The sequence below is a fragment of the Aspergillus terreus genome, genomic scaffold (assembly GCF_000149615.1).
Source record: "Aspergillus terreus NIH2624 scaffold_6 genomic scaffold, whole genome shotgun sequence".
NCBI classification, from domain to species: domain Eukaryota; kingdom Fungi; phylum Ascomycota; class Eurotiomycetes; order Eurotiales; family Aspergillaceae; genus Aspergillus; species Aspergillus terreus.
The window spans coordinates 909,463-934,132 of NT_165929.1; the positions used below are offsets into that span (position 1 = coordinate 909,463).

At 52.5% G+C, this 24,670-nt stretch overlaps 11 protein-coding genes across 11 annotated transcripts; 4 read left to right on the forward strand and 7 right to left on the reverse strand.

The window, feature by feature from the left end:
* Nucleotides 1–46: 46 nt before the first annotated feature.
* On the reverse strand, nt 47–1,053 carry ATEG_04571 (uncharacterized protein; the record flags this gene model as incomplete). Its single annotated transcript, XM_001213749.1, has 3 exons — nt 47–110; nt 145–256; nt 414–1,053. 3 exons carry the CDS (start codon nt 1,051–1,053, stop codon nt 47–49), a joined length of 816 nt encoding a protein of 271 aa, XP_001213749.1.
* A 1,345-nt stretch (nt 1,054–2,398) lies between these two features.
* ATEG_04572 (transcription factor TFIIIC subunit TFC6) lies at nt 2,399–4,626 on the reverse strand (the record flags this gene model as incomplete). The annotated part of the gene is made up of 2 exons (XM_001213750.1): nt 2,399–3,249; nt 3,303–4,626. 2 exons carry the CDS (start codon nt 4,624–4,626, stop codon nt 2,399–2,401), a joined length of 2,175 nt encoding a protein of 724 aa, XP_001213750.1.
* Nucleotides 4,627–5,184: 558 nt separating this feature from the next.
* On the forward strand, nt 5,185–7,033 carry ATEG_04573 (uncharacterized protein; the record flags this gene model as incomplete). Its single annotated transcript, XM_001213751.1, has 4 exons — nt 5,185–5,220; nt 5,274–6,170; nt 6,229–6,276; nt 6,476–7,033. 4 exons carry the CDS (start codon nt 5,185–5,187, stop codon nt 7,031–7,033), a joined length of 1,539 nt encoding a protein of 512 aa, XP_001213751.1.
* Nucleotides 7,034–7,589: 556 nt separating this feature from the next.
* Nucleotides 7,590–8,127, reverse strand: ATEG_04574 (uncharacterized protein; the record flags this gene model as incomplete). The annotated part of the gene is made up of 2 exons (XM_001213752.1): nt 7,590–7,846; nt 7,947–8,127. 2 exons carry the CDS (start codon nt 8,125–8,127, stop codon nt 7,590–7,592), a joined length of 438 nt encoding a protein of 145 aa, XP_001213752.1.
* Nucleotides 8,128–8,913: 786 nt separating this feature from the next.
* Nucleotides 8,914–11,025, reverse strand: ATEG_04575 (uncharacterized protein; the record flags this gene model as incomplete). Its single annotated transcript, XM_001213753.1, has 1 exon — nt 8,914–11,025. The coding sequence occupies one exon, from the start codon at nt 11,023–11,025 to the stop codon at nt 8,914–8,916; it is 2,112 nt and encodes a 703-aa protein (XP_001213753.1).
* A 2,181-nt stretch (nt 11,026–13,206) lies between these two features.
* Nucleotides 13,207–13,956, reverse strand: ATEG_04576 (uncharacterized protein; the record flags this gene model as incomplete). Its single annotated transcript, XM_001213754.1, has 3 exons — nt 13,207–13,236; nt 13,340–13,354; nt 13,402–13,956. 3 exons carry the CDS (start codon nt 13,954–13,956, stop codon nt 13,207–13,209), a joined length of 600 nt encoding a protein of 199 aa, XP_001213754.1.
* Nucleotides 13,957–14,661: 705 nt separating this feature from the next.
* On the forward strand, nt 14,662–17,097 carry ATEG_04577 (SWAP/Surp domain-containing protein; the record flags this gene model as incomplete). The annotated part of the gene is made up of 1 exon (XM_001213755.1): nt 14,662–17,097. The coding sequence occupies one exon, from the start codon at nt 14,662–14,664 to the stop codon at nt 17,095–17,097; it is 2,436 nt and encodes an 811-aa protein (XP_001213755.1).
* A 338-nt stretch (nt 17,098–17,435) lies between these two features.
* ATEG_04578 (nuclear transport factor 2 family protein) lies at nt 17,436–18,271 on the forward strand (the record flags this gene model as incomplete). Its single annotated transcript, XM_001213756.1, has 6 exons — nt 17,436–17,442; nt 17,575–17,592; nt 17,717–17,781; nt 17,853–17,924; nt 18,000–18,101; nt 18,161–18,271. The coding sequence occupies 6 exons, from the start codon at nt 17,436–17,438 to the stop codon at nt 18,269–18,271; spliced, it is 375 nt and encodes a 124-aa protein (XP_001213756.1).
* A 349-nt stretch (nt 18,272–18,620) lies between these two features.
* Nucleotides 18,621–19,661, reverse strand: ATEG_04579 (PQ-loop repeat-containing protein; the record flags this gene model as incomplete). The annotated part of the gene is made up of 3 exons (XM_001213757.1): nt 18,621–19,206; nt 19,285–19,542; nt 19,594–19,661. The coding sequence occupies 3 exons, from the start codon at nt 19,659–19,661 to the stop codon at nt 18,621–18,623; spliced, it is 912 nt and encodes a 303-aa protein (XP_001213757.1).
* An 813-nt stretch (nt 19,662–20,474) lies between these two features.
* On the forward strand, nt 20,475–22,236 carry ish1 (double-strand break repair enhancer MSC1; the record flags this gene model as incomplete). Its single annotated transcript, XM_001213758.1, has 5 exons — nt 20,475–20,559; nt 20,613–20,663; nt 20,718–20,865; nt 20,921–21,712; nt 21,762–22,236. The coding sequence occupies 5 exons, from the start codon at nt 20,475–20,477 to the stop codon at nt 22,234–22,236; spliced, it is 1,551 nt and encodes a 516-aa protein (XP_001213758.1).
* A 415-nt stretch (nt 22,237–22,651) lies between these two features.
* Nucleotides 22,652–23,207, reverse strand: ATEG_04581 (cytochrome b5-like heme/steroid binding domain-containing protein; the record flags this gene model as incomplete). Its single annotated transcript, XM_001213759.1, has 2 exons — nt 22,652–22,882; nt 22,971–23,207. The coding sequence occupies 2 exons, from the start codon at nt 23,205–23,207 to the stop codon at nt 22,652–22,654; spliced, it is 468 nt and encodes a 155-aa protein (XP_001213759.1).
* Nucleotides 23,208–24,670: the final 1,463 nt, after the last annotated feature.

Genomic DNA, 24,670 nt, shown 5'->3' on the forward strand with positions numbered 1-24,670 from the left:
AATAGGGTAAGCGTCGCATTCTCCGGAACGATTATTTACTTCTCGTTTACTTCTCACAATACAACTCGACCAATTCATCAATTGATGGGAAAGTATACTCCTCGCAATCTCTATATCTCGAAAATTCAATGCAGTCTACCATACCGTTCGAAGATCCAATTGATGCAAACAATGCAACCAGACAAACAGAGCAATCCATAATAAAAGACAATAAACGCCAGGTGCAAATGTACCACATAATCATAGTCCATCACATCTTTTCAAATCATATCAAGGTCAGAAACAACGAAATTCGCCATCAACCGTCAAGTCATCCATCCAGTCTAGTGTTCAGGTCGTATCAATCATTGTCGGCATTACCCCAGAAACGAAAAAAGGCAACTTGGCTAAGGTTTAAGCATGCAGCGAGGTACTGTTCAGTCCGCGCGCCATGACATTGGTGTCCCGCATTTCAGTGGTGTTGAACAAGCCGCGAGTGGAGGCAGCGGCACGTTCAGCGAGAGTGACATTACCGCGAGCAGTGAGCCGGGAACCGACGAGGTTGCGGCGCGCACCGAGACCGGACGCGGTGCCATTGTTGTAAGCAGGCTCGACAGCCTCGTCACTCCTGGTACTAAGCTCGGGCTCGGTGGCATTGTGGCGAGTAAACAAGGCACGGGATTCGGTGCCGTTGACAACGACAGACCTCCTGAGCTGCCTGGCTGACCGCTCGGTGACGTTGAACGCCCGAGCCAAGATGCCGGACTCTCCAGTGGGCACACCGGTCGGCAGAGATCCGGCAAGCCAAGGAGGGTAGCTACCCGGTACAGAACTGCTGCATGGGGACGGAGTCGCCGAAGGAGTGTTCGTCACGGTTATGGTCACAGGCGGTTGTGGAGGGTTCGGAACCACGACGGTTTGTATGGCAGGCACATCTGTGTTTGGCTGATCGCCAACGTTGACTATCGAGTACGGCTCTTCTCTGCGTTGGATGGTGTGGTTTGTGCGAAGGTTGAGGAGAGGGACTGCCTGCGCCCCGAGGGAAGAGAGAACAAGGAGAAGCGCTGAATGCATTTCGAGGAAAAAAGGTCGTAACAGGTAGGAAGGTAGGTGTGTTTTGTCTTGAATGAGATCGTATGTTCCGTTGTGTGCGTAGAGAAAATATTTGCAGTAGTAAGTAGTATGGTCTTAAGCGTTAGGGAGTAGAGAGGCGGGAGGAGGCCCTCATTTATGATCAGCGACTAGAGCAATGGAAAAGCCTGAAGACTAGCAACTAGTCCAACTATCAGTTCCATCTTGTTCTGTCCCATCATCTGACGGCAAGCAGACCCATCTCTGACCCGTGGTGCAGCGAAATGTGCAGGCTGGCGCATCCACGATGTTCTGGCCGATCCCGTCAAAGGAGGCTGGGGATCCATCTACTGCCAGCCACAGCGTTTTCCTGACGTTAGGCATCCACCGCAAGTCCAGATCGTCCTACAACCAGCACTTCCAGAGCTAGCACTGGCACAGAAGAAGATATTTTTTTCAGTGTGGCAGCGACAATTGTCTAGGCAGCCAGAATAACCGGAGTCGGAGTGTGTACAAGATGTACTCTGTAAGTGCAGAGCCAAAAATAAAACCGATGCCAAGCAGCTGCATGTGGCTGGGGGATCCACCCTGCGGCTGTGGCGTCTTAAGTAAGGGTCTCGTTCTGACGTACTCCTTCAACGGCATCAGGATGAATTAGAAAGGATCCACGATGCGGTGTAATCTTCGTGGCCTGTGTATACCGTCAGACCCGCAGGGACTATTGAAGGCTATGCGCAGAATCAGGCATGGCAACGTCAAAAGCCAACGTCAACACCGGTATAAACCTCCGATGCCCTCGTGCAGTTAGATTCGGACCGTGGTTGTTTATGTTAGCTGTTGAGAGAAGCTCAGGTTGTGCTACGCTCGAATTATGCACTTGTATTGGGATAAAGTTTGTCTTTGTCGTTAGAGTTCAAATTAGATCCACCAGGAAGAGCGTAATGGTACTCTAGGGAACTTATGAGTTGATCTTCCTCCGTTTACCGCTATATGCACATCTATTATATACGTAGTCCATAATTGCGTGCACTCGGCCTCCTTAGGCAGCCTCAGTATTCGTAGGCACTCTAATGGACTGCCTTTACGCACACACCGCTGTCGGCAAAGTTGAGCCCATGGGCTCCATATCCTACTGGGCAGGATTTATCGATTAGCCAGCAGACACCTTAGACTGGATACCGCAGCCACTATCGATCGACCGTGCAGGACGGTGGAATACGCCACGGTTGAACGTTTCACAATGTTCACAACACAGTGCATAAGCGGTTTGGCGGTGGGTATATGAAATAGTCACTCAGAGAATCGTCATCCGTAGTAGATTGCATAACAATGGCGTCCAATGACATAATCAATCTATAGCTAGATCCTCAATCCGAACTAGTCCACATCCCAGACCGGCACTGGCCCAGCCCGCACACGTCTGGTTCGGGTTCCAACAGAGGGAGGTGACATGGGTCCCCTCCTCATAGATCGTAATCATCATCACTCCATTGACGACTCTGGGGTCTCCAATCATATTTCGTAATAGGCTGGTACTCTCGGCGCGGTATCCATCAAAGAATCTGCTGGTACCTGGGCTGTCCGTCTCCTCACTTCGCACCCATTCGTGGGTGAACCAGGTTTGCTGCCATTGTTTCGCCTTAGAGTGCAATATACGTCGCAAAGGGTTGGTCGCGATAACTGCGCCGCCCGTACATCCAAATAGAGCACTTGGATGCCAGGAACTGGATGGCGCGTGGGCAGAGATTGTGCTAGGAAATTTCGCAATTGCAGTGGTGCTGAAGAATCGGCGGACCGTGATGAGTCGCACGAAATCATTCTCATCTGACGAGAGGAAAGACTGTAGAATAGGGGAGTAGGATAAATGAGGAGAACCCATTCGCATGCGCGGCGTGTCAACCACATCTTTGTGGGGATCGGTGATTGATATCATCCGAGTCTCCCCATCCATCGAAGTTGTGGCCAACAAGTGAGAGTGCGTTGGGTAGGCAGAAGTGATGCTGAGGACATAGGTCGAGTGAATCGGTTCAAAGAAGTATGGGAGTGGATTTGTTGATAGGGCGTCGGACGGGATTATGCTCCATATAGCCACAAACCCATTGGCACAGCCAACGGCAATGTCAGTCGGGGAAAGCCATTCTAAGCATGTGCAGAGCGTTGACGGAGGTTTCGCTTCAAATGCTGGTGCATGGACCTTGTCTGCTACATGTTAGCCGAGTGAGCTCTTTTTGGCTTGTATGTTTTGAGCTTACAGAATTCGGTGCTCTTGGGGTCACGGTTTGTTTTGATGTCAAGCACTCGCAAATAACCATCACCCCAAATACCAGCCAGCAATCCGATGGTCTTCAAGGAATCTTCATCATCCTCGTCCCGTGAGGCCCGAGATATCGGACACCATGCCATCCGTCTGAGATCACCCCAGCTAGTACACAAGCCCAAGCGTAACTGCGGAGGTGAGTCCATGTCAAGGGCCTTGGTCAATGAATTCCCTCGTAGAGCCTTGAAGGACCAAAGCTGCAAGGCGCACGGATAAGGGGCAGAAGGCCGAAATGCCGGCGCCCCAGCATCGCTGAACGGATCAGAGTATTCTCCTTTTTGCTCTTCTGAGATAGGTGTCACCAGGGCCAAGTACTGAGTGATGTCTGAGTGGTTGGGCGCCCAACCCATACATTGAACTTTTTGTCCTAAATTGAGAAGCCAACCCTGTCGTTGTTTGGTTCTTTCTGTCCGCGTAGCAGAAGATTTGCTTTTGGACTCCTTCCAAGCCTCACCGTAATTGATCGAGTCGTGCTGTCCAAGAGTGAACTTCTTTTGGTTGTCAGTCGGCCCCATAAAAACAGTGTGCTCCTTCCTAGGCCGCGGTAGATACACCCGCCGGGCCTCTTTTTCCTCCAGGGGCTCGAGCCGCTGTCGTTTTCGAAATCGTCCGCCCACATCGTCTGTATAATACCAGTCCCAGCCATGGGTTTGTTCCCTCTTTAACTCATCAGGCTCAACGCCAAAGGTAGGTCCGTATGTGTAGGTAGGGATTGCCCGATCATCATTCAGCGAAGAGCGGGTTGGAAGAGCCGAATCCAACCCTTTAGCCCATCGGTCCCTAGCATACAAGACAGATAGCAGACTCTTCTCGTCGACACTGAAAGACATTTGCAGGGTAATCAGCTTGCCCAGATGGTCGACAGGGTTCCAAACACCCCTTGAATGGGGGCCATTGTCTTTCAGCGCACCCGTGCCATCAGCTGCTAGCTTCTTAGGAGTTCTGACTCGAGCTGCAGCGGTGACCAGTAGTTTGCGAGGAGTAGCATCTTCATCCTCTTCCGAACCAGGTTGGTTGTCGTCATCGTTCTCTGGGATGATTTCCTCACTGGACTCTTCTTGGTCATCGTCGGCTTCTTCCTCAGTATTCGGGGCCTCGAATTCTTCATCCGAAGAGTTGTCGTTATGCGCCGGGGTCTTCTTTTTTGGACCCGAGGCTCTAGCTTCTGTATCAGATTCTTCGCTGACGCCCGCGATCTCGAACGGATCGTCAGTATATTTGGCTACTGCGCCGCGATTTGATCTGCGAGGACGAGGCATCCCGTCGCTTCATTGACTACCTAGGACTCGAGAGACGGATCAAGAATCAACATCCACTGCCGCTGTGGATAAAGCGCATCTGATGTTGTAGGTAGCTCTATAGCATCATGAGGAGTATTTGGAATGGATCAAGTGAAGGAGAAAGAGGACTGCCAATCAAGCACACAGCATACTGCCCGAAGGCGGTGAGACAGCCAGAGGGCTGGCTTTCCTTCTATATGTTGACCATTATCGTACTAGGGATATCATTTCACGACTTCTGAAATTCGGATTGGCCTCTGTGAGCATCATGCTTACTCTCGGCTACAACGGGAGGTAGAGTTCCCCTGGTGTGGGAAGAAGGAGTCCTGTTTGCTCACAAGCATCACCCCACCTACTAGGTAACTAAGCAGACAAGGTACAATGGCCCCCACAACCAGGTATAAGATCTGACTGTAGCAACGTCAACTCATGCTAGGCACGACTATACCTTCACTCACCCTTTCTCTCCGCCATTTCTAGATATATAGTCACCGTTTCCACCATCAAGCCCATACACAATTGCCTCACGACGCAATCATGGCCCTATCCCACCCCGGAGTCCTCCATCAATATGTATGCTAACCGTGACCGCGCCGCATGCAAGACAAGAGCTGACAACCTACTAGGCCGCTGGTCTCGTCGCATTCGAGTACACATCTACCCCGGCTACTCCAAAGCCGAACAGCCTCCTCTTCGTCGGCGGATTGACCGATGGCCTCGGGACGGTTCCCTACGTCACCACCCTCGCCAAGGCCCTTGAGACGACCGACTGGTCGCTGTTCCATCTCGTCCTCACGTCCTCCTACAAGGGCTGGGGCTTGGGCAGTCTGGACCAGGACATTGAGCAGATTGGCCAATGCGTCGACTACGTTCGCCGGGTGAAGGGCGCATCCGCCCCGCAGTCAAAGGTCGTGGTGATGGGCCATTCGACCGGCAGCCAGGACGTGCTGCATTACCTGATCGCGCCGAACCCCGTGCCGCAGAACAGCACTGTCGGCAACGCGAACGAATTGACGCACCAGCCGCGGCCGCCGCTGGACGGCGCCATCATGCAGGCGCCCGTGTCGGACCGCGACTCGCTCCTGCGCGGGGTCCGGGACGTCCCCGAGCTTAAAGCCACGTACGACCAGCTGGTGGATATGGCCCGGCGCCAGGTGCCCGGTGAGGTCTTGCCGTTGAACTTGACCACTACCCTTGGCTTCCCGTCCAACAACCCCATTAATGCGTATCGGTTCTTGAGTCTCGCGAGCCCGGATAGCCCCGCGCATCCGGCGGACGACGATCTGTTCAGCACGGATCTGACGGATCAGCGGCTCGCGGAGACGTTTGGAGTGGTTGCGAAGCGCGGAATGCTGCGGTCCAGACTCATGGCGCTGTATTCCGGAGCAGACGAGTTTGCTGTGCCTGGGGTTGATAAGAACGCGCTTCTGGCTCGGTGGAAGAAGGCAACGAACGCCGGCGGAGAGGGCACTTGGGATGATAACAGTGCGGTGATCCCGGGGGCTAGTCATAACGTTAAGGACGTGGGACAGGAGGAGCTGGTTGAGCGGGTCCTGAAATACTTGAACGGTATCTAGGTAGACGATCGGGCGAGGAGGATTAATCGGTGGGATCCATGCCTTCGCGAACGTAATATACATCGACATAGGGAATAGAGAAGAAGTGAAAGAGACAGGGTATAGTAAATAGGTAGTAGAGTCGATCAACCGGCAGGCCCTTCATCCGCGGCCATTCCTCAAATCCACAATCAAACCCTCAACCACAAGTTGAGCACGCCCTTCAGATACTCGACAATCTCCGAGCCTCCCAGCTTACTCTCGCCATATAGCCGATCCACAAACGTGATGGGACACTCGGCAACCTTGAAGCCCATGGCCTTGGCCCGGACCATCATCTCCATTTGGAAACTGTACCCCTTGCTCTGGGTGCTGTGGATGACCTTCTCAAGCACGCTCTTCTTGTACAGCCGGAAGCTACCAGTCAAGTCGCTCACGCCGGGCATCAGCATGACATCGGCGATGAGGTTGGCCGTGCGCGAGGTGAACTTCCGGAACAAATCCCACCCGTACACGCCGCCCTTGATACCGTCGCGGCTGGCGTACCGCGTGCCGCTGACGATGTCGGCGTCCGTCTCCTTCTGGATGCGAATCATCTCCGGGATGAACTTGGGGTGGTGGCTGAAGTCGGCGTCCATGATGATGATGTAGTTGCCCGTGGCGAACTGGAGGCCGTGGACATACGCGGTGCCCAGGCCCAGCTTGCCTGCGCGCGGTCTCAGGTTGATGTGTTCGGGGCCCCAGAGCTTCTGGAGCTGCTTCGCGACTTCGAGGGTGCCATCGGGCGAGCCGTCGTCGACAATCACTACCTCCCAGTCGAGGTTACTTGAGAAATCAATTAGTCTGGGGGGTTCGCAGGGAATTGAAGGTGGAATTCAAAAGTCAAGACGTTCGTCACTCACTTCTCGCGGAAAGTCTTCTCCAACAACCAGCACATGATAGGGAGGTTTCTCCGCTCATTGTAGGTCGGGAGAATGACCGAATACTTGTTCTTGGTGGCACCCATATTGTCTGTGGTTTTTAAAACGAATGTAGAACAGCTCTAATATGCCAGAGACTGTGCCCAGGAGGATCGGAAGCGACAATTGCCAGGTGTTGGGTTGGAGAGGAGGAGGGGAGGCCGAGGATGGATGGGAGAGTTATTGGGGTTGCTCCTGAGCGCAACTGGCTTGGCGCGGGAGATCCGCGTTCGCATAACGTGGCCAGACCGAATGCAACCGTCGCGTCCGGCCGTCATCATCTTCAATACGGAGTACATCCACTGGGGAATATGGGGCTATGATTCAGAATTAACGTACACTAACTACTAATCAGACAGGTACATCTCGCGCCCATTGCCAACTGACCAAACCAGACACAATAATAAACCAAGCAACCTACCCGAATCTACGGCCGTCTCCAGAACCCCTTGTGCACCTTGCCTTCGTCCGCAATCTGATTGTACGGCCGGTCATATCGTTCCTCCATCTCTTTGTTATGCCGCTTCACATCCTCCGGGACATTATCGCGCGTGTTCCCTGCGTCATCCACGTTCGGTGACTGACGGCCATCGGTGATGGTCGGATGCGCCTTATTGGAGGTCTCCTTGGGGATTGCGTACTCTTTGCCCTGTGACGTCTGGCCGGAGGACTCTGGCGAAGAACCTTGGGATGCAGATCCGGATGAGCCCTTGCTGACGTCTGGCGGAGGGGGTCCTGTCTTTTATTACTACCCGGCTCTTGATTTCCTGAGTCGGCAACTTACCTGGATGTTCTAGGTCCCGAGTGGCTTTGCTTGGTTCAGCATCGGCTTCTCCCTCACCACCGTAAGAACTATGGCTGTAGGCTCTCCATGTCTGGAGGTTGGATCTCTGAAGGCGACAACTGGAGGCGATGAAAGGGTTCACTGCCCTCGTTGTGGGGATCGTGCGGAAGACGATGCTCATCTTGGGTCGGAAAGAATGATTGCTGTACAGACTGATTGATAGGCACTTGCATGTACAGTAATGTGTGGATTGGGCCGTCTACCTACAATTCACGCGCAGGAGACTGTCTTAAATAGGTGATCTGCTATGATTTAACCGGTGGCGCGTTGTCTGGGGATTCGCTCATGGCTGATCGGGGTATGACGTTTTCCCACGCTCACATCATCAGCATGATTAAGAACCACCACGAAAGGCAAATCAGCATCGGGTGGAAATAGTAGTCGTCTATGAACCATGAACCATAGTTCGCCTTACTGACTAGGAAACAACTGTCTCGAAGATCTCCACATATTGTACTATATAAGCACTGCGAAATAGTAAAGGTCGATGTTCCGCGCAAATCAAGGGAAACAGTAGACAATACACCAGACGGTAATGGCTCGCATCAAATGGTTCACAAACGCCGGAACTGCTCGCAATCAGAACGATGGAAATGCCCGAGGAAGAATCAAATCAGGAAACTCGGCAAAGGAACTTGATCACGCCGTAAGAATACCCCCAGACAGCGTATAAGCTGCAAAAGAGAAACGAGGATGGAATATCACGCCGTAGGAGAAGTCAAGCACCGCAACAACAAAAACCAAAAATCGAAGATGATGGAAAATCAATCATTCATATGCACATGATGACAGTCAAAGTCATTCCCAAACCACCCATTCATTATAACGCCGATGCCTGCGGTCTTTGTGGCAAAAATGGAGCAACCATATCGCTGCCTCCCTCTTGTGGTACACACCAAAAGCGCAACTAATCTGTCAACGATACACAGTAACACACACTTTCATATTGTGCCTTGGCCGTGTATGTCTGGGTTGCGCCGCCATCGCCCTTCATCGTTGTCGTTGGAGTCGGCTCCCTCTCTTTGATCTCGATGGTGGCGGGGGAAACAGTCTGGATTGAGCCTTTGTCCATCACCTGCATCTGCTGGCAGTAGGGAGCCTGAGCATCCGCATAGTCCCGTTTTTCTTCGATCTTAATCCGCCTGGGGTAATCTTCCAGGGACTGACCGCGCTTTGCGAGGCTAGTCTTTGAGCTGGCGGTTGGCTCCGTCTGCGTAGTGGTCGTGGTGGTGGTGCTATACTGGGCCTCTTTGGTGGTCTCGTTCAAATAGAGGAAGAACTCCATCACCGTGTTGTTCCACCAGCAGAACCACGGCTTGTCGCCAATATGTACGGTCTCCTTGCGTTGGAATGCATTCAATAACACGTCACTTTCGCTGACGGACCGTTTTGTCGCAGCTTCGGATGGGAATGTGTCTTGCGGGACGACGACCAGTTTATCGAACAAGGAGAAGAAAGTCAATGCGGGCCCCAGGCTGAGGTCGCTTGAATCCATCATCAGGCTCAGGGACTGAGTAGGGTTGGGGAGAATTGGTGCCTGGGCACCATAGGTCAAAGACGACGATGAAAAGGAAGTATCGCTGCCAAAGGTAATATTGTGCTGTTTGTCCTCTTCGGTAATCTCGATCGGAATCTTGCCTTTTGTCATACAGCTCCAGGAGGATTTATAATCCTCATAGTCGGAGATGCAGAATCTTGACGAATTTTTCGGGCTCGCAGGGATTAACCACGGACCCGTAGGAGCCGGCATCAGGTTCAGCGGTGTCGTAGTAATCGGGGTCGCGTCCATCCTTGGGGAAGCCGTGACGGTGACAATATTAGGCCCCGGGGGCTTCTGTTTCTCATTATTGGCGGCTTTCTTGGCCCCTAACACACCGCCGATGACACCTCCGATACAGGCAACGACAAGAATGACAACACCGACAAGAACCAGTGTCCAGACTGGTAGTCCGCAGCATGCCTTCTTCTTACCCTTGCTCTTCAACTTTTCCTCGAACGCCATGATTCCTGTGGCTGGCGGTTCCCCCGGCGGTGGATTAGCAATGGCACTCGTCACGGGTTGATTCTCCGCAACTATTGTCGTAGAAGATATTTCCGAAACCGGGAGTGCCGCCGAGCGGTCGCGGTCGGCTGTATCTGGCGGGGGTTCAATAGCATCTACCGAGTCGAATGCTCCTTCGATCTTAGGAGCAGCGCCATCGGGATACCGAGAATAGGGAGGCAGTTGTTCCGTATGTCCGTCAGGACCAACAAGATCCCCCACATCATCATCAGCACGATTAGCTGGTCGCTGATACGCTTGCGCGTGGCCGGGAAATCCAAGCGGTATCACCGGGTTGTCCAACCCTTCTTCTGGCACAACATTTTGAGGGTACATGGCGTAAGGATGTTGAGGCGCGTTCGTATCCGTCAATGGTCGGTCAGGGCGAACCGTCGAAGTGGTAGTTATGCTTGGAGACCGGCTAACGCCAACTTGCGGATACATTGCGTAGGGGTGACTTGGACCGGTCGCACCCGTATACGGGCTGAGGGCCCGGGGCGGCATAGAAAATCGCGACGATGTACTCTGACTACGCTGAGCGATGGAGGGCGTCGTGGTGATAGATGCGATGGAATTGCGGTTGGATATGTCGACCCCTTTCTGGGGCAGGCTGGATCGGTGGGGGGTATCGTCATCAAGGGAGACTCGAGCGTCATCCCCGAAGGGATTCTCAGTCACTTCGGGCCCAGTGGGAACGCTGCTATATGGCTTCTGCTGCTGTTGTGGTATAGATGAACGAAGAGTGTGGGATGATGCCGCCGAGGACACGGATGGGCTCCGAGGAGTGAGGGTGGACTGTTCCGAATCTATCGGGTCGAGGGAATAATCGTCGGAAAAGACATTAGGATTAGAGGATCGAGCGGGATTCCAATGTTGACGCATTGAATCGGAATCGCAGGAAGGACGATTTGAAACAGACGGAGACTGTGAGGCTCGTGAGAGGGAACGAGAATGTTCGGATGGAAGACGCCCAGACATGGCGCTATACAGCCCCGTCGGGCTTGCTGGGTTTGCCGATCAGACCGTCCCAACGAGCGAATCAGTCACCTGAGTCGGCAGATAGTGTCTATCAGGCAGAAACGGTAAAGCCAAAGAGGCAAATCGCTAAAATGAAGGGAGAAAATGGAGATAAACGAAAGATAGTGAGATGACGGTCGGGAGGATCGTGGGGAGAGAATGGGGGTGCGAGGACGATCGGTCGGACTCGGAGGATCGAATGGGGACGGGAAGAGGTGGTGGTAATCAGGCGGGAACGGCGTATCTGAAGACGGTAGAGGGCGATAGTGGGAGGGAGGACGGTGTTGACAGAGTGGTCGTGGTGGTGAAATCAGATGAGGGAGTGAGAGAGAAGACGAGCGAGGGAGATAGAGGGAGAGAGAATGAGTGAGATGGGCGAAGGTGGCAGCCTGAGGGCCTGAGGGCCTGAGGGAGACCCCGGGACGGGACTAGACTCAGACTAGACCCGTTTAGTCCGAGCGTCTTGGATCCGTTCAGGATGCCTTAGGACTGATGATTGATTACCCGACCTTCCGTTTTGCTCTTGTGACTGTTCCTTTGCTTTTACTACTCACACCTCTCTCTCTCTCTCTCTCTCTCTCTCTCTATCTAATTAATTCCATCGGGTTTCTATCGATCGCGACCGATTTTCAAGCAAGTCGAAGAGAGCAGTCCGTCGGAAACCGCCCGACTTTAGACTTTTCTCCTCAATCCAGTATCATGGTATCGACTCCGCCTTTGCCACTGGGATGAACTCGGAAACCGTCCTTCCCTCTCCTCTCACGATTTGGTCGACTAAAGTGAACTGTTTTGGCATCGGGGTTTCTTCGGTTGCACTATGACACAAAAGAATCATACCTAGTGTCCCCAGACGGCCTCAGCAGGACGGAGTGGTAACCAGAGTGGTAACCACACCACGCGAATTGATCCTGGTCTGAAACACCAGCACTTGCCCATCATCTTCGGGAATCACTCCGTCACCGCAGTTAAGGCCAATTGCAAGTCTCGGCTTCAGGCCCATTTCTTCTATGCGCTTCGACACTACGGAGTACAATCTTGATTTTTGCTCTTTCTCATGCTCCACTACCAAAACTTGGTCCAGAGAAGGGGGAGAATACTATAGGAACCGATGAGGGTCTAGGATTATTACCACTAACGGGCTCTAGTCATACCCGCAGCGATCCCAAGAAGGGCGCCTTCAATACATAATACACGGTGGGGACAGTACCTGGTCCGGAAAACTCTATCTGCCCGAATCCGGAAATGCGGGCGCGAACCCTTGAATGCTTTCAACGAAGATCAGCATCGCCAGGTTAATCACCCGTGATAAGAATAGCAATTGGTTCGGTTGATCAGTCGAGCTGTGCGACTCTCAAACGTCCTGATTCACAGTGCCTTGCAGGGGCGTGAATACTGTACTCCGTGCAGGAGAATACCTACCGACAAAGGTACAAGGCTGCGAAACATGGATCTACGGAGTAATGCCGCAATGCCATCTCCACCGGTACTGTCCTCGCTACCGTCCATTTGATATGCTCGGCTCCGGCACACGGTGATTGTTCTAGCCAGCTAGAGTCTAGAAGATCAACAGATTCAAGGTCCCAGTCCAGTCAACGACTCATACTTTACATCGAATTGATCCACTGCAGACAAACAGTATTGTTGTAGTCCGGGAGCTCAACCAGACAATTATATGGGTCCTCCGAATGAAAGAAATCACATCACCAATCCAGTTATCTATCAACAATATGCCTCTAACGACTAACTCCCCCATCCATCGAAGCCTTGATCAAGCCATAGAACGAGAAAAGACTTGCGATATATTGTATTTAAGGCGGAAAGCATTCAAATATCAGCATCCTGTTATGGATTCGTACCAGTATTTCCTAGGTATTATACCTGCAGAAAGCATGGAGACTCCGTCCTCACTATTTCCCGCACAGCCGTTCGGTACTTTTAGACATCTCAATCATACCAATGGATGCAAGAGATTGCATCGCAGAGAGCAATATCGGAATTTATCGACCCAACATTGTGACGCAACAGCCAGGAACTCGACGGGTGGTTCTAGAACCATGGTGGATAACATGGCTCCAACGAAACACAGAATCTTATCCATCCGAACCCAGACAACGCATGGTTGATGTTCTAGACACATCGAAATCAAGATCTCATATTCCACATGCTTCCGACCTATGGTTGTCTCATGAGCGCTAGTATGTCGGATAGCTTCACGGTTCCTTTTTCTCCCCATCCACCGGCTCCGCTCTGGACTTCAGGCCTAACGCGTACATACCAAGCCCAGGCACGCCTGTCCAGTTCATCCGTGCTGAGAGTAGCAGCCCATGACTGACATACCATATCGATGGAACTTAGAAGGTGGCCTAAAGTAACCTCCCTCTCAGTTTCTAGCTGAGCCGCAGTCTTTCGTGCCGATCGTTTCGGGGAATTGCGATCTTCTGGTAAGACTTGCGCAAACGCTTTCAATAGATACGACCGTGCAGATTCCGGTGTGTATATAGGAAGGCTGTTACCGGATTTTGAAGGGCCAGAGGACCGTTTTCCATGGGTGCTTTTCAATGCCTCGAGGTCAATGCCCCATAACGGAGGCATGCTTTCCGAACCCTCTGCCACTTCTTGGCCTAGAGTATCATCCAGGGACTGAGAGGCTGTAGCATCTCCGTGCGAGCCGCCTGCTTCTGCGGAATCGCCCTCTCGAGGATTGTAACCCCATCGCTTTAGGACTCTGATATCCCTACCCAGTACTTTGACCACGGGCTGGCCTTGCCCCCAACCTTCTTGCTCTGCGGAGGCACCGGTTTCAATGCCTAAGCTGACAGCTTTCGAGCGGCTGTTGGCACTGACTACGGCCTGCGCGAGACTCAGTCTGCTAGATATTGGCTGCTCTGGCATAGTGTATTTCAAAACACAGACGGCGAAGGCAAGCACAAGCGGTGCACGGTTGGTGAGTAGAACCACTTTTGACAGCTCTTCTTCCGCTGTAGACGAGGCCGGTAAAGCCAGCTCACATTCCCGCTGAAAAGGAGTCATATTCTCTTTAGATTCAGGGCCTTTTATCTTCTTTGGGGATGGTGCTGTTTTCTCGGATGGTGCTGTGCGTTTCTTGGAGACACGCTTAGCAGCGTTCAATACTTGCTTTGCTGTTTTCTCATCCTTGAATATCTCTTGGAGAACCTTGACATCTGCCTTGGATATTTCTTCGGCACTGCATTATTCATTAGAGGGACTCCACCGGGTCAAAGACGTATTACTCGTACGTTATTAGGCTTGATTTTTGGAGCTCGATTACCTTGCTCATCGCAGTAGCAAGCGGGACTTTGGCATCTTGGGAAAGGAAACGAAGTAGATTCTGTACTTGAGAAGAGGCCATATCTGGGTCCAGTTGCACTTGTTTCTCCTCTTTATGTGGAGGTAACTGAGAAAGAGAGAGTGTCGGGAGGAATAGAAGGATGGCAAAGTAATGCATTGTTTCTGCCTGAGGCTGCGATCGCCTCCGCCCCGGAAGCTCCAACTGCGAAACTCCGCAGCAACATTCCCTCAACCCGGTCCCTTCAGAACTCACGACAACAGATTTGCTGCCGCGGCGGCTCGCTCACCATGTCGGACGATCCGAAATCCAAGGCTTTTCCTGACGTTTCGGCGAAACTCTCCGCGCTTCCCAAGAAATCCCTATTCGAACGCCAGAAAGCCGAAGCCGAAGCCAAGCGGGCCCGAGAACGCGCTGAAACCGCCGCTGTCTATGAGGACTTTGTCAAATCATTCGAAGACGACTCTGGTGGACCGGATAGAACCACCGCAGATGGAAGACCAAACAGGTTCGGCAATCGAGCTCCTGGGTTCGGAAGCGGCCCTGCCAAACGCCATTTCACCGGCTCTGGTCAGCGCATGAGCGGGCCTGGCACTTTAGGACCACCGCTGCAGGCGCCGTCGCGGAAACGCACACACGAGGGATTCCAGCCACTACATCGGAATCGCGATTCGGGTATACTGGGGTTTGACAATGCGGGTGTCGGTCCGCCTCCTGCAGCCTCCGCCTTTCGCACATCCGACGACGAGGACGAAGGCACGGCCGATGCGAAGGAGGCGGAGAGGGCTGCGGCGAAACCTACACTGTACCTAGCATCGCTACCTCCTGGGACATCACCGTCGGTGGTCAAGTCATTGATCCCTTCAACGCTGGGAGTCGACAATGTGAAGATCCTCCGCCCGCCTAATCAGCCTTCCACCGATCGCAAGTCTGTTTCCGCCATTGTGACACTGGTGAATGAATCTGCGGCGTCGGACATCGACAGTGCCGTCAGCACGCTTCAGAGCAAATATCTTGGATGGGGATACTATCTGTCGATCTCCAGACACCTGTCATCCGCCGCGATCAGCTCGACCATGCCTGTCGCCACTGGCTTGTCGTCGACTCTTCCCTTTGGGGCTAAAACAATCGCACCCGAGGTCGGGGGCCGACTGAACAGAGCTCCTCCGCCGGCACCGCATCGGGGTGGGTTCGCGCCGCCGGCATCTTACGGGCCCTCATATGGTCGAAGTGGTCCCGCAACACAAGTCGAGGTGAAAGCTCCGTCGGACTTGAAGCAGCTGAGACTCGTTCATAAGACACTGGAGAATCTTCTTAAGTATGGCCCTGAGTTTGAGGCTCTGTTAATGAGCAGGCCCGAAGTCCAACGAGAAGAGAAGTGGGCCTGGCTCTGGGATGCGCGAAGCACCGGAGGAGTGTATTACCGGTGGAAGCTATGGGAAACCCTCACCAACAGCCATCCTAGAAGTCGACGTGGAGCACCGCGGAATCCGTTGAGTATATTCGAGGATGGTCCCAAATGGTGCCCCCCGGAGGCAAAGACCAAGTTCGAATACGTTACGCGGATAGACGAATTTGTCTCCGACGATGATTATGACTCTTCCGATGAAGATATGTCAGACATTGAGGACGAAAGAAGGAATCATAGTGGAGCTCCTCCAGCTGAAGGGCCGGGCACGACCGATGGTCTGGGTTACATGAATCCTCTCCAGAAGGCGAAACTCGCTCACCTTCTCGCGCGTCTTCCAACAACACATGCAAAGCTACGAAAAGGCGATGTTGCGCGTGTTACTGCCTTTGCTATTGAACATGCGGGTGCTGGCGCAGAGGAAGTTGTGGAAATGATTGTGCTGAACATCCGTGAGCCGTTTGCTTATAGTGGGGCCAACCCCCAACGTGAAAGAGAGAAGGGCATTACGCGGCGCGAGCAAGCAGGAGACGGGGCTACTGAATCTCGGACAGGGGAGAATCGCTCAGCCTTGGATACGTCCGCTGCGAAGCTAGTTGGTCTTTACCTCATCTCCGACATTCTCTCTTCTTCTGCAACGAGCGGCGTCCGTCACGCCTGGAGATACCGACAGCTGTTCGAATCGGCGTTGAAATCGCACCGTGTTTTCGAACACCTCGGAAGGCTTGAAAAGGACTTTGGCTGGGGTCGTCTGCGGGCTGAGAAATGGAAGCGGAGTGTAGGCACCCTTCTACACCTGTGGGAAGGCTGGTGTGTCTTCCCGCAATCGAGCCAAGAGCACTTTTTCCAGGTGTTTGAGAAGCCTCCCCTTACGGAAGAGGAAATGCGAGAAGAGAAAGAGAAGGCCGAAGCTGAACGAGCTACAAACGCGTTCTCCAGGAGCAAGAGTCGTTGGAAGACTGTCGATGAGGACAAGGACTCGTCGACAAGCAAGTTCAGTCCATTCAAACCTGTCGGAGCTGACCGTTCTCGGATGGACATTGACCAAGGACCTGTCGTTCCTGGGGGTGATGGCGATCTGGGCGGAGAGCCGATGAGCGATATTGATGGCGAGCCGATGGAGGATAGCGATCTGGACGATGCCCCTGATGGCGAGCCAATGGAGGAAGGGTCTCCTATGGAAGAAGATGTTGGACACCAGGAGTCCAGTGAGAAACAGCCTGCACCTGTACCACCAGCTCAAAGCGAGCCTCCGCGGCCTGTTCGCAAGCCACGGCCCAAGGCAGAGGACATGTTCGCGGACTCGGATTCAGAGTGAAGTTGCAGTAGCGGTACCACGATACTCCGAGATGCTGGCCATGCGATGAGTATTTGTACTTGAGGAATGAACTTACGCTATATAATACAACAAAACCTAAGAAGATACCTGGATATCCAACGAAGCATATAGAATACGACGAGTGGCCGTGTTGCTGCCTTAAGGCATCGAGGGGATCGAGCCCCACAATCTCCTCTTCGCGGTTGAAATACTTCCCGCTGTTGATATCAATCTTCTCCTCCTTCCCCCAGACCTCTCTGATCCGCATACTTCCCTACACCATCTTCCTTCTCTGTTCTTGATCCCTTCTAAATCCTTTGGGGTTAAATTTTGTCAAAATGGCCGGTGAGTACTTGTGTCAGGTTACCTGGTTCCATAAGAGCATTACCCCTCCTTCAATCTGCGAGCCCCTCCACGATGAGATACCCAAAGCATCACAGTCATAAATAGTGCTAACATGTCCATCCTACCCTCTAGACTTCCAGAGCATTGCCCGTAAGTATCCTCCGACACTCAGTTCTTTCACCGGCCAAAAGCGATCGTGATCGCGCCCGTCCACAACCTCGCTGCCCACCAGCAAAGCGCGAACCGTTCTAACGACAAATCACCGCCATAACAGAGCAATTCGTCACCTTCTACTACCAGACGTTCGACTCGAACCGTCAGGGCCTCGCTGGTCTCTACGTATGATACAACCATCTTCAACCCTCCGAAACGACAGAAAAGAGATCGACCACTGACTCTGACTCCCGCAGCGCGACCAATCCATGCTCACCTTTGAGACGAGCTCCGTCCAGGGTGTTGCCGGCATCATCGAGAAGCTGGTGGTGAGTTTACGTCCTATGCGCTGAGTCGAAACGCGAAGGGGTTATGAATACTGATGGCGTTGGTGTTTCGTATAGTCTCTTCCCTTCCAGAAGGTCGCGCATCAGGTCGGCACTCTTGATGCTCAGCCCTCCAACACTGAGGGTGGAATCCTTGTCATGGTTACCGGTGCTCTCCTTGTATGTGGTTTCGGTTCGATGGTCGAAAGGAAGTTGGGTATGCTAATACGGTGGTTTAGGTTGACGAGGAGCAGAAGCCCATGAACTACACTCAGTCCTTCCAGCTGCTCCCTGACGGCCAGGGCAGCTACTTCGTGTTCAACGACATCTTCCGTCTTGTCTACGGTTAAACAACAGATAGTGTTACAAGAGGTTCTGAATGAGCACGGCTTTAGGCTCGTGCGGTAATGAATTTGCAGCACCCGTGGCCCCAAACATTATACAGCTGCTGTTTATGCAATTTTACATTGAGGGATTTTCTATAAGGTGTACCGAAAAGCATAACACTTCTATTGTTGTCGTCCGGTTGTGCTTAGACATGACGTAGACTATGGAACAAGCCTGCTTGATCTGTGCTGTCCTATATCACAAATGTTCATCCAGCGTCTGGCTGTACTGCTCCCGAGCATGTTGCAGTCAAACGGTGACTATTTTCTAGGTCGGACTATCCCAAGACTGGGCGATTCGTTGCGTCTGGGATCACTGGCTCTGGAGGAGCGGTGTTTCCTCGGAAGGCTGGACGCCTTGTCCGTCCCGGGACTCGTCGACACCCACCGGTTCATCGGGACAACCATCCTTGTCCAAGTGGTGTGAGTGGCCCTTATTGGGTCCAAGGTACTCAAAGAAGATCCCTAATATCAGCAAAGTGCCCTGTAGACACGCCGTCACGATCAAGACGCCCCATGTGCTCCAACCCTTGCTGCCCAATCTGGCGGCCAGGCTTCCTGCCCAAACCAGACTGCCTGGAGTCTGAATGCACATCATCGGGATGCTCAGGCTGCCCACACAACGGAGCTTCAGAGTCGTGTATATTTGGGGGAAGTACTGGATGGAGGAGAGTACAGCCGCCAGGATGCCACAAAAGTTCGACCAGGATTGGAGTGCAGTTGGTCGCTTGAGACCAATAGCGATCGTAACAATAACCATGACTATCGCATGAAGGACGCACACCACACTCACGGCCAAAGCTGTTCGGTACGTTGGGCCGCCATTGTTCGTGGGCTCTGGCGTCACAGGAGTTGACGGTTCCGGACTCCGTGGGAAGTAGATGACAAATAGGAGAAGGCTGTATGGTAAAAGAGGGCCAAAGTTGTCAGTTTTGTGGGAAGAATAGGGCTGTTGAGAAGGGGTGGCTGTGACTCACATGATGAAGAAACAGAGACACTGCGTCCCAACTTGGAAGATGCCTAGAAGCCCTGCAAAGCAGGCGAGGCCGCTCACATCCTTGCAACAGGTCACATCCTGTAAACTTTGCTGTTGCGATACCACATTCGCCAAGGCTGATGAGCCGGAGGTTGTCCCGAGCAGAACGAAGTACGGGGAGATGCCGAAGGAGCTCTTGAAGGAGATGATGCGATGATGCTGGGGGATGTAGGAGAGGAGAATTCCAAAGACGATCAAACTGGCCGTGATTAGTTGTAAGTGGCGTCGGCCTCGTGTATCGATGACTTACATGGAGAGGATGAAATTCTTATAGTCTGGGGAGGCCAAATGTTTGCATTGCGGATTGACTGCATCCATTTTGTCGAAGCCGATAAAATATCCGAGCAGAAATAAACGTCCATATATCTTCCATCGATACCAGGGGAGTCTCAGGGATGCGAAAGGGGTCTGGTTGTGATCAACGCCCAGGCTCCGCAGGGCTGGAGATCAAGGGTATACGGAGTAGACGCTGGGATCGGATGACCGCGGCGAGAAATTTTGAGAACGTAGGTGACACGCCAATGAGTAGGTAGCTTTGCGCGACGTTAACGGATCATGATGAGCCAGATGAGAGGTGATGGAGAGCTGGTATGTAGCATGAGGAGGTCCAGCAGTTGCTTATCGGATGTTGTTGTCTCCGCATGATCCAAAAGAGGGAACACCCTCAGCCTAACCCGAAATGGTTAGGACACTCCTGCTGTCTCCAGCACCGTTTCTACTTCAAAAGAGACAGTTGGATGCATTTCACCTGGATGATCTATATGTAATCTCTGCACCAACATCCATAGTTACTCGTCATCTATCTGACTAGTCTTGGCCATCACTGACAATGCCAAGCTCCACAGCAGTAAGCTCGACCAAGGCCAGCGAAGTCAATCGATGACGCCAGTAACCGCTGCCCAGCTTCGCAGCACTACGTCACTGGGCAATCATCTCTTGCCAACGGGATCCCTTGTTCCAGCAACCTCTACACCCTCAGCATTACATATACTCCTACACATCTGAGCTGATCTATTTCTCACCTCAAGTCTCTGAAAAAGCTCATATCTCTAAGTGAGGATCTCCCACCCATCAATTTCGCATCTTCTTGAGTCTAATCATCTACCGTAGCATCCACAACTCGCAGCAGCCATGAGACTCAATCTTGGGTCCGGTCTACTCCTTTTCCTCGCGACTAGCCAGGCTGTGGGCGCCCACAGCTGGTTCAGCAAAGCTGGTATGGTCATCCTTACTCCTATCGCACTTCCCAGACTTACTGACACAATCCAGTGTACAACAAATGGCATGAGACAGAGCTGGAAAGATGGCTTTCTGACCATGGTACGATCTTTCTCCCTCGCGGGTTTCTTATGGAATGGCTAACCTGTCACTCAGATATCCCATATCCCTCGCCTGCGGATCGTAAAGACCTTGAAACCCTTGTCAAGTCCAACTGGGAGTCCAAGGTACAGAAGCCTTTGGGCCATGCAGCTGAGCATGCTACCGATTCCTGGCACAACGCCAAGGAATGGATTTTTGATACGTGAGTCAACATTCCTTGTGAATTGTTTGGCACACCCTCTTCTGACTGTCACTAGATGGACGGACTCCCAACTGAAGGCCTTCCTTGATCGTCATGGCGTCCCGGCGCCTCAGCCCCGCCGGCGCGATGTGCTTATCAAGACCGCTCGCGAAAACTACGAATCGATCGCAAAGAAGCTGAATGAGGCTGCCTCGTACCCTGGAAACTGGGTCTATGAGACATGGACTGAGTCTGATCTGAAGGAATGGCTTGATGAGCGCGGATGGCCTGTGCCTCAGCCGTCTACCCGCGACAGGCTCGTTGCCTCTGTACGTCGCAATGCTAGACTGGCTAGTCTGCATGCACAGAGCATTGCTGCTTCGGCCTCGGCCTCTGCGGATGCGGCCCAAGCTACCCTTAGTGAAGCCTTGTTCAACGCCTGGTCCGACTCCGATCTCAAAAAGTTCCTGGATGAGCATAACATCAAGGTGCCGCAGGGCTCCAGGCGTAATGAGCTGATCGCTCTAGCCAGAAAGCATCGTGCTCTTCTTGTTAGCCAAGCATCCAGTGCTTCTAAGGCCGCGTCCTCTACCGCTGTGGACCTTATTGGCGCTGCAACCACCAAGGCTGGGAATGAGTACGCTCGGGCCACCGATGATGCCACCCTCAAGGCAGAAGATGCGTTCAATTCGGCCGTGGAAGCTTGGTCTAACTCGCGTCTCAAGGCATTCTTGGATGCTCGCGGCGTTCCTGTGCCCCAGAGCAGCAGAAGGGATGAGCTCCTCGCCAAGGTCAGGCTCCACAAACACAAGGCAGCGACGGGTTGGACGGCTTGGACTTTTGATACGTGGAATACAGATGAGCTGAGGTGAGAGAAGCAAGAGACCTATGTTCATGACAGACGCTAATCAACACAGGAAATATTTGGCTTCAGTGAACTCCAAGGCAGCGGAGCGTGCGGATCTCACTCGCGACGAGCTAGTGAAGCATGCACAGGAGGCCTACGCCAAAGCCTCTAGCTCTGGCGGATCACTCCTCGCATCCGCTACCTCCTACTTGACCAAGGCCACCAACGACGTCAAAGACACGACTTTCGACACTTGGTCTCATTCTGATCTGAAGGCTTACCTCGATTCGTACGGAATCCCGGTGTACCAGGGCTCGAACATCAATGAATTGCGTGCTGCCGCTCGACGCAATGCCGAGTACTTCCGGTATGGCACGCGCACTCCCCAAGGAACGCTGTATGCGAAGCTGCAAGATGCAACCAACTGGATCCTGGACCAGCTGAAGATTGGAGCATCGAGTGGCCGGGCTCAGGCCCATGAGGCGGCAGACAAGGTGAAGGAGAAGGCCTCTGAAGCGGAAGATCAGGTTCGGGCCGAGCTGTAGAATGACAGTTCCTGGTGTAATTCCTAATGATGTGACGCAACGGTCGGGATGGTTTTTGCAGTGATTTCTAGGTATTCCGTTGTCGAAAATTGTATACAATGGTTCTTTACTGTGTATTATTTTAATGGATTGACTCTTTTGCTTTTGATAAACGTGTGAGACATTCATGTCATTCCAGCACGAGGTGGAAGTGGATCTTGATATATCCTGACTTATTCCAACAAGTTGGCCTGGTTGACACGTCGGTGTCCAGCAAAGTCGTAACTCATAGAACATAGAGAACCCCCGTTGTTTCAACAAACGTCACGCTTTTTGGGCCATATATTCAGAATTCTGAATTTGGACAGAGGGTCCAATACACCAAACAACGCTCCTTGCAGTCATTTGCCGTGGATAGCTCACAGTGATTGCGGACTTATGACTTCGGGGCCTCCGGGTCACCTTCGGCAACCAGCTTACCGACAACCAGGTATTTCTCCAAGAAGCGCTCCTCCCACGACTGCAGATTCTCCAGCTGTTCAGGCTCGAGATCCTTCAGGTCGTCGAGGGGCCCCTTGAGGTCCTCGGTGAGCATTTCCTTGTCGAAACTCTGGAAGGCCAGTCCGCGGGAAGCGTCGCGGCCCGCAAAGTTCTCGTACGGTCCGCCCTAGAATCAAACCCTCTGTCAGTCTCATCTTTTCTTGCCGTTCTCTCCCTCATTCCCGACTCCTTCCGCAGGTGTAGCCGCCACTTACCGGACCGTAAAAGTTCCTGCCGGGCGAGACATCGAAGACGCGACCGCGGACCGCAAGGTAGACGGGCTTGTCGCCCTCGCCGTTGAATTCGAGGAGGGTGGTCGGGGTGAAGGTGCGGAAGACGACCGGGGGTGGGCCCTTGGGCAGGGTGACGGGGGCCTTGGGCCGGAATTGCAGGTAGACGACGACGGCGAAGAGGGAGAGCAGGATCAAGTTGATCGGGGAGGCGATGGACATTCTGGGGAGGTTAGGTTAGGCTTTGGTATGGTTTCTTGTCGGGGGAGCAATCATCACTGACACTTCGGGCGGCGGAGCTGCTCCGTTGTCTGGGGTAGATTCCACGTTAGTGTTTGGTTCCTCTGGGAGGGTTTGGGGGTGTGGGACGTCGGTGAGCGGGGGGAGGGAATGTACCTGAGGACATGATGGTGGATTGAAGGTGGTGAGAGATGAGTGGAAGTGGTTGGGACGGAGAGAAGAATGGAAGGAAGAAAAGCGATGACGCTGATGGTGGAGGATGGATAGGGTGATAAGAAGTCGATCAGCGGGAATGACGGAAGCCAACTTCGGTAGCGGCTGTTGGAGCAATAACCGCCGCGGATTACATACAAATGGGTGGCTATTCGATATTGGATATTCTATGTTTTATAGATTCATATTTGATGATTGGTTCTTTCCTGGAGAATAGGTCGTTAAGTGTTACTGTTTGCACACTTAAAATCCATTGACTCCAGGATTACACACTTGGTCGTGGGTTCCCTTATATATATCTTGCGACACCATACAAACTAGAGGCACATGCAATTCTGGAGTAGATCATCAGCCAAAAAAAAAAAAAAAAAAATGAGAAGAATGCTACTGACTTTAGTTCCAGGCCACACCACTGTTCCTGTACCAAGCCATTGGGTCAGTGCATACTCTGTAATTTATGAAGGTTCAAGAGCTACATGTACTCCGTACAACTATGGATTCCGGTAGATAAACAGCGCAGAAGGGAACAAGACCCAGTGTTTCAGGACAGCAGGAGGACACGTGACAATGAGCCTGACGGCTCAGGCCGCCGCCGCAGACCGAATAAATAATGTTTATTTGGGTTTGACTCCTCGTGGTCCCAATTTATCCTCCGATGGTTTCTGATATCGTCGGTTTCATCTCCACAACCTCGGAAGACGGCAAGATAACAAAACCTTCGATGATGGTCTGGATGAAGATCCCTATATGGAGGCCTCAGCCAAGGACCGCCAGCACGACAGGGGCCAGAGGCTGGCGGACGCAATCGTCGGACTAACACAAATCAACCGGGTTATTATTAGCTCTCATCTCCAGCTAACGGTCGACTAAGCTCGACCAGCAGTCAGTCTGAAACAGGGTCCTTCATCTTACGCAGTGGAGCAACTACCTGTGCTTCTTCTCATTACTCCGTATTATTATTATAATAACATTATGCTAGAGATTCTTTTCAGTAGTTAGTTATTATTCTCTCCCCCCTCACAGGAAACCGGATTGTCTATGAATATCTCAGAAGGAGGAGGGGCATGTGTTGGCAGCTCTCCCTTTATTCATTTCTTTCTCTCTTCTTCTCCTTCTCCTTCCCTTCTTTTCTCCTTCGCTTCGATTCCGATTCTCTATCCGCCATGCCAGTAAGGGCATTTCCTATTCATCTAGCTTCGTGCCTCGAGACATTCTCTTCTTTTTTCTCTTTT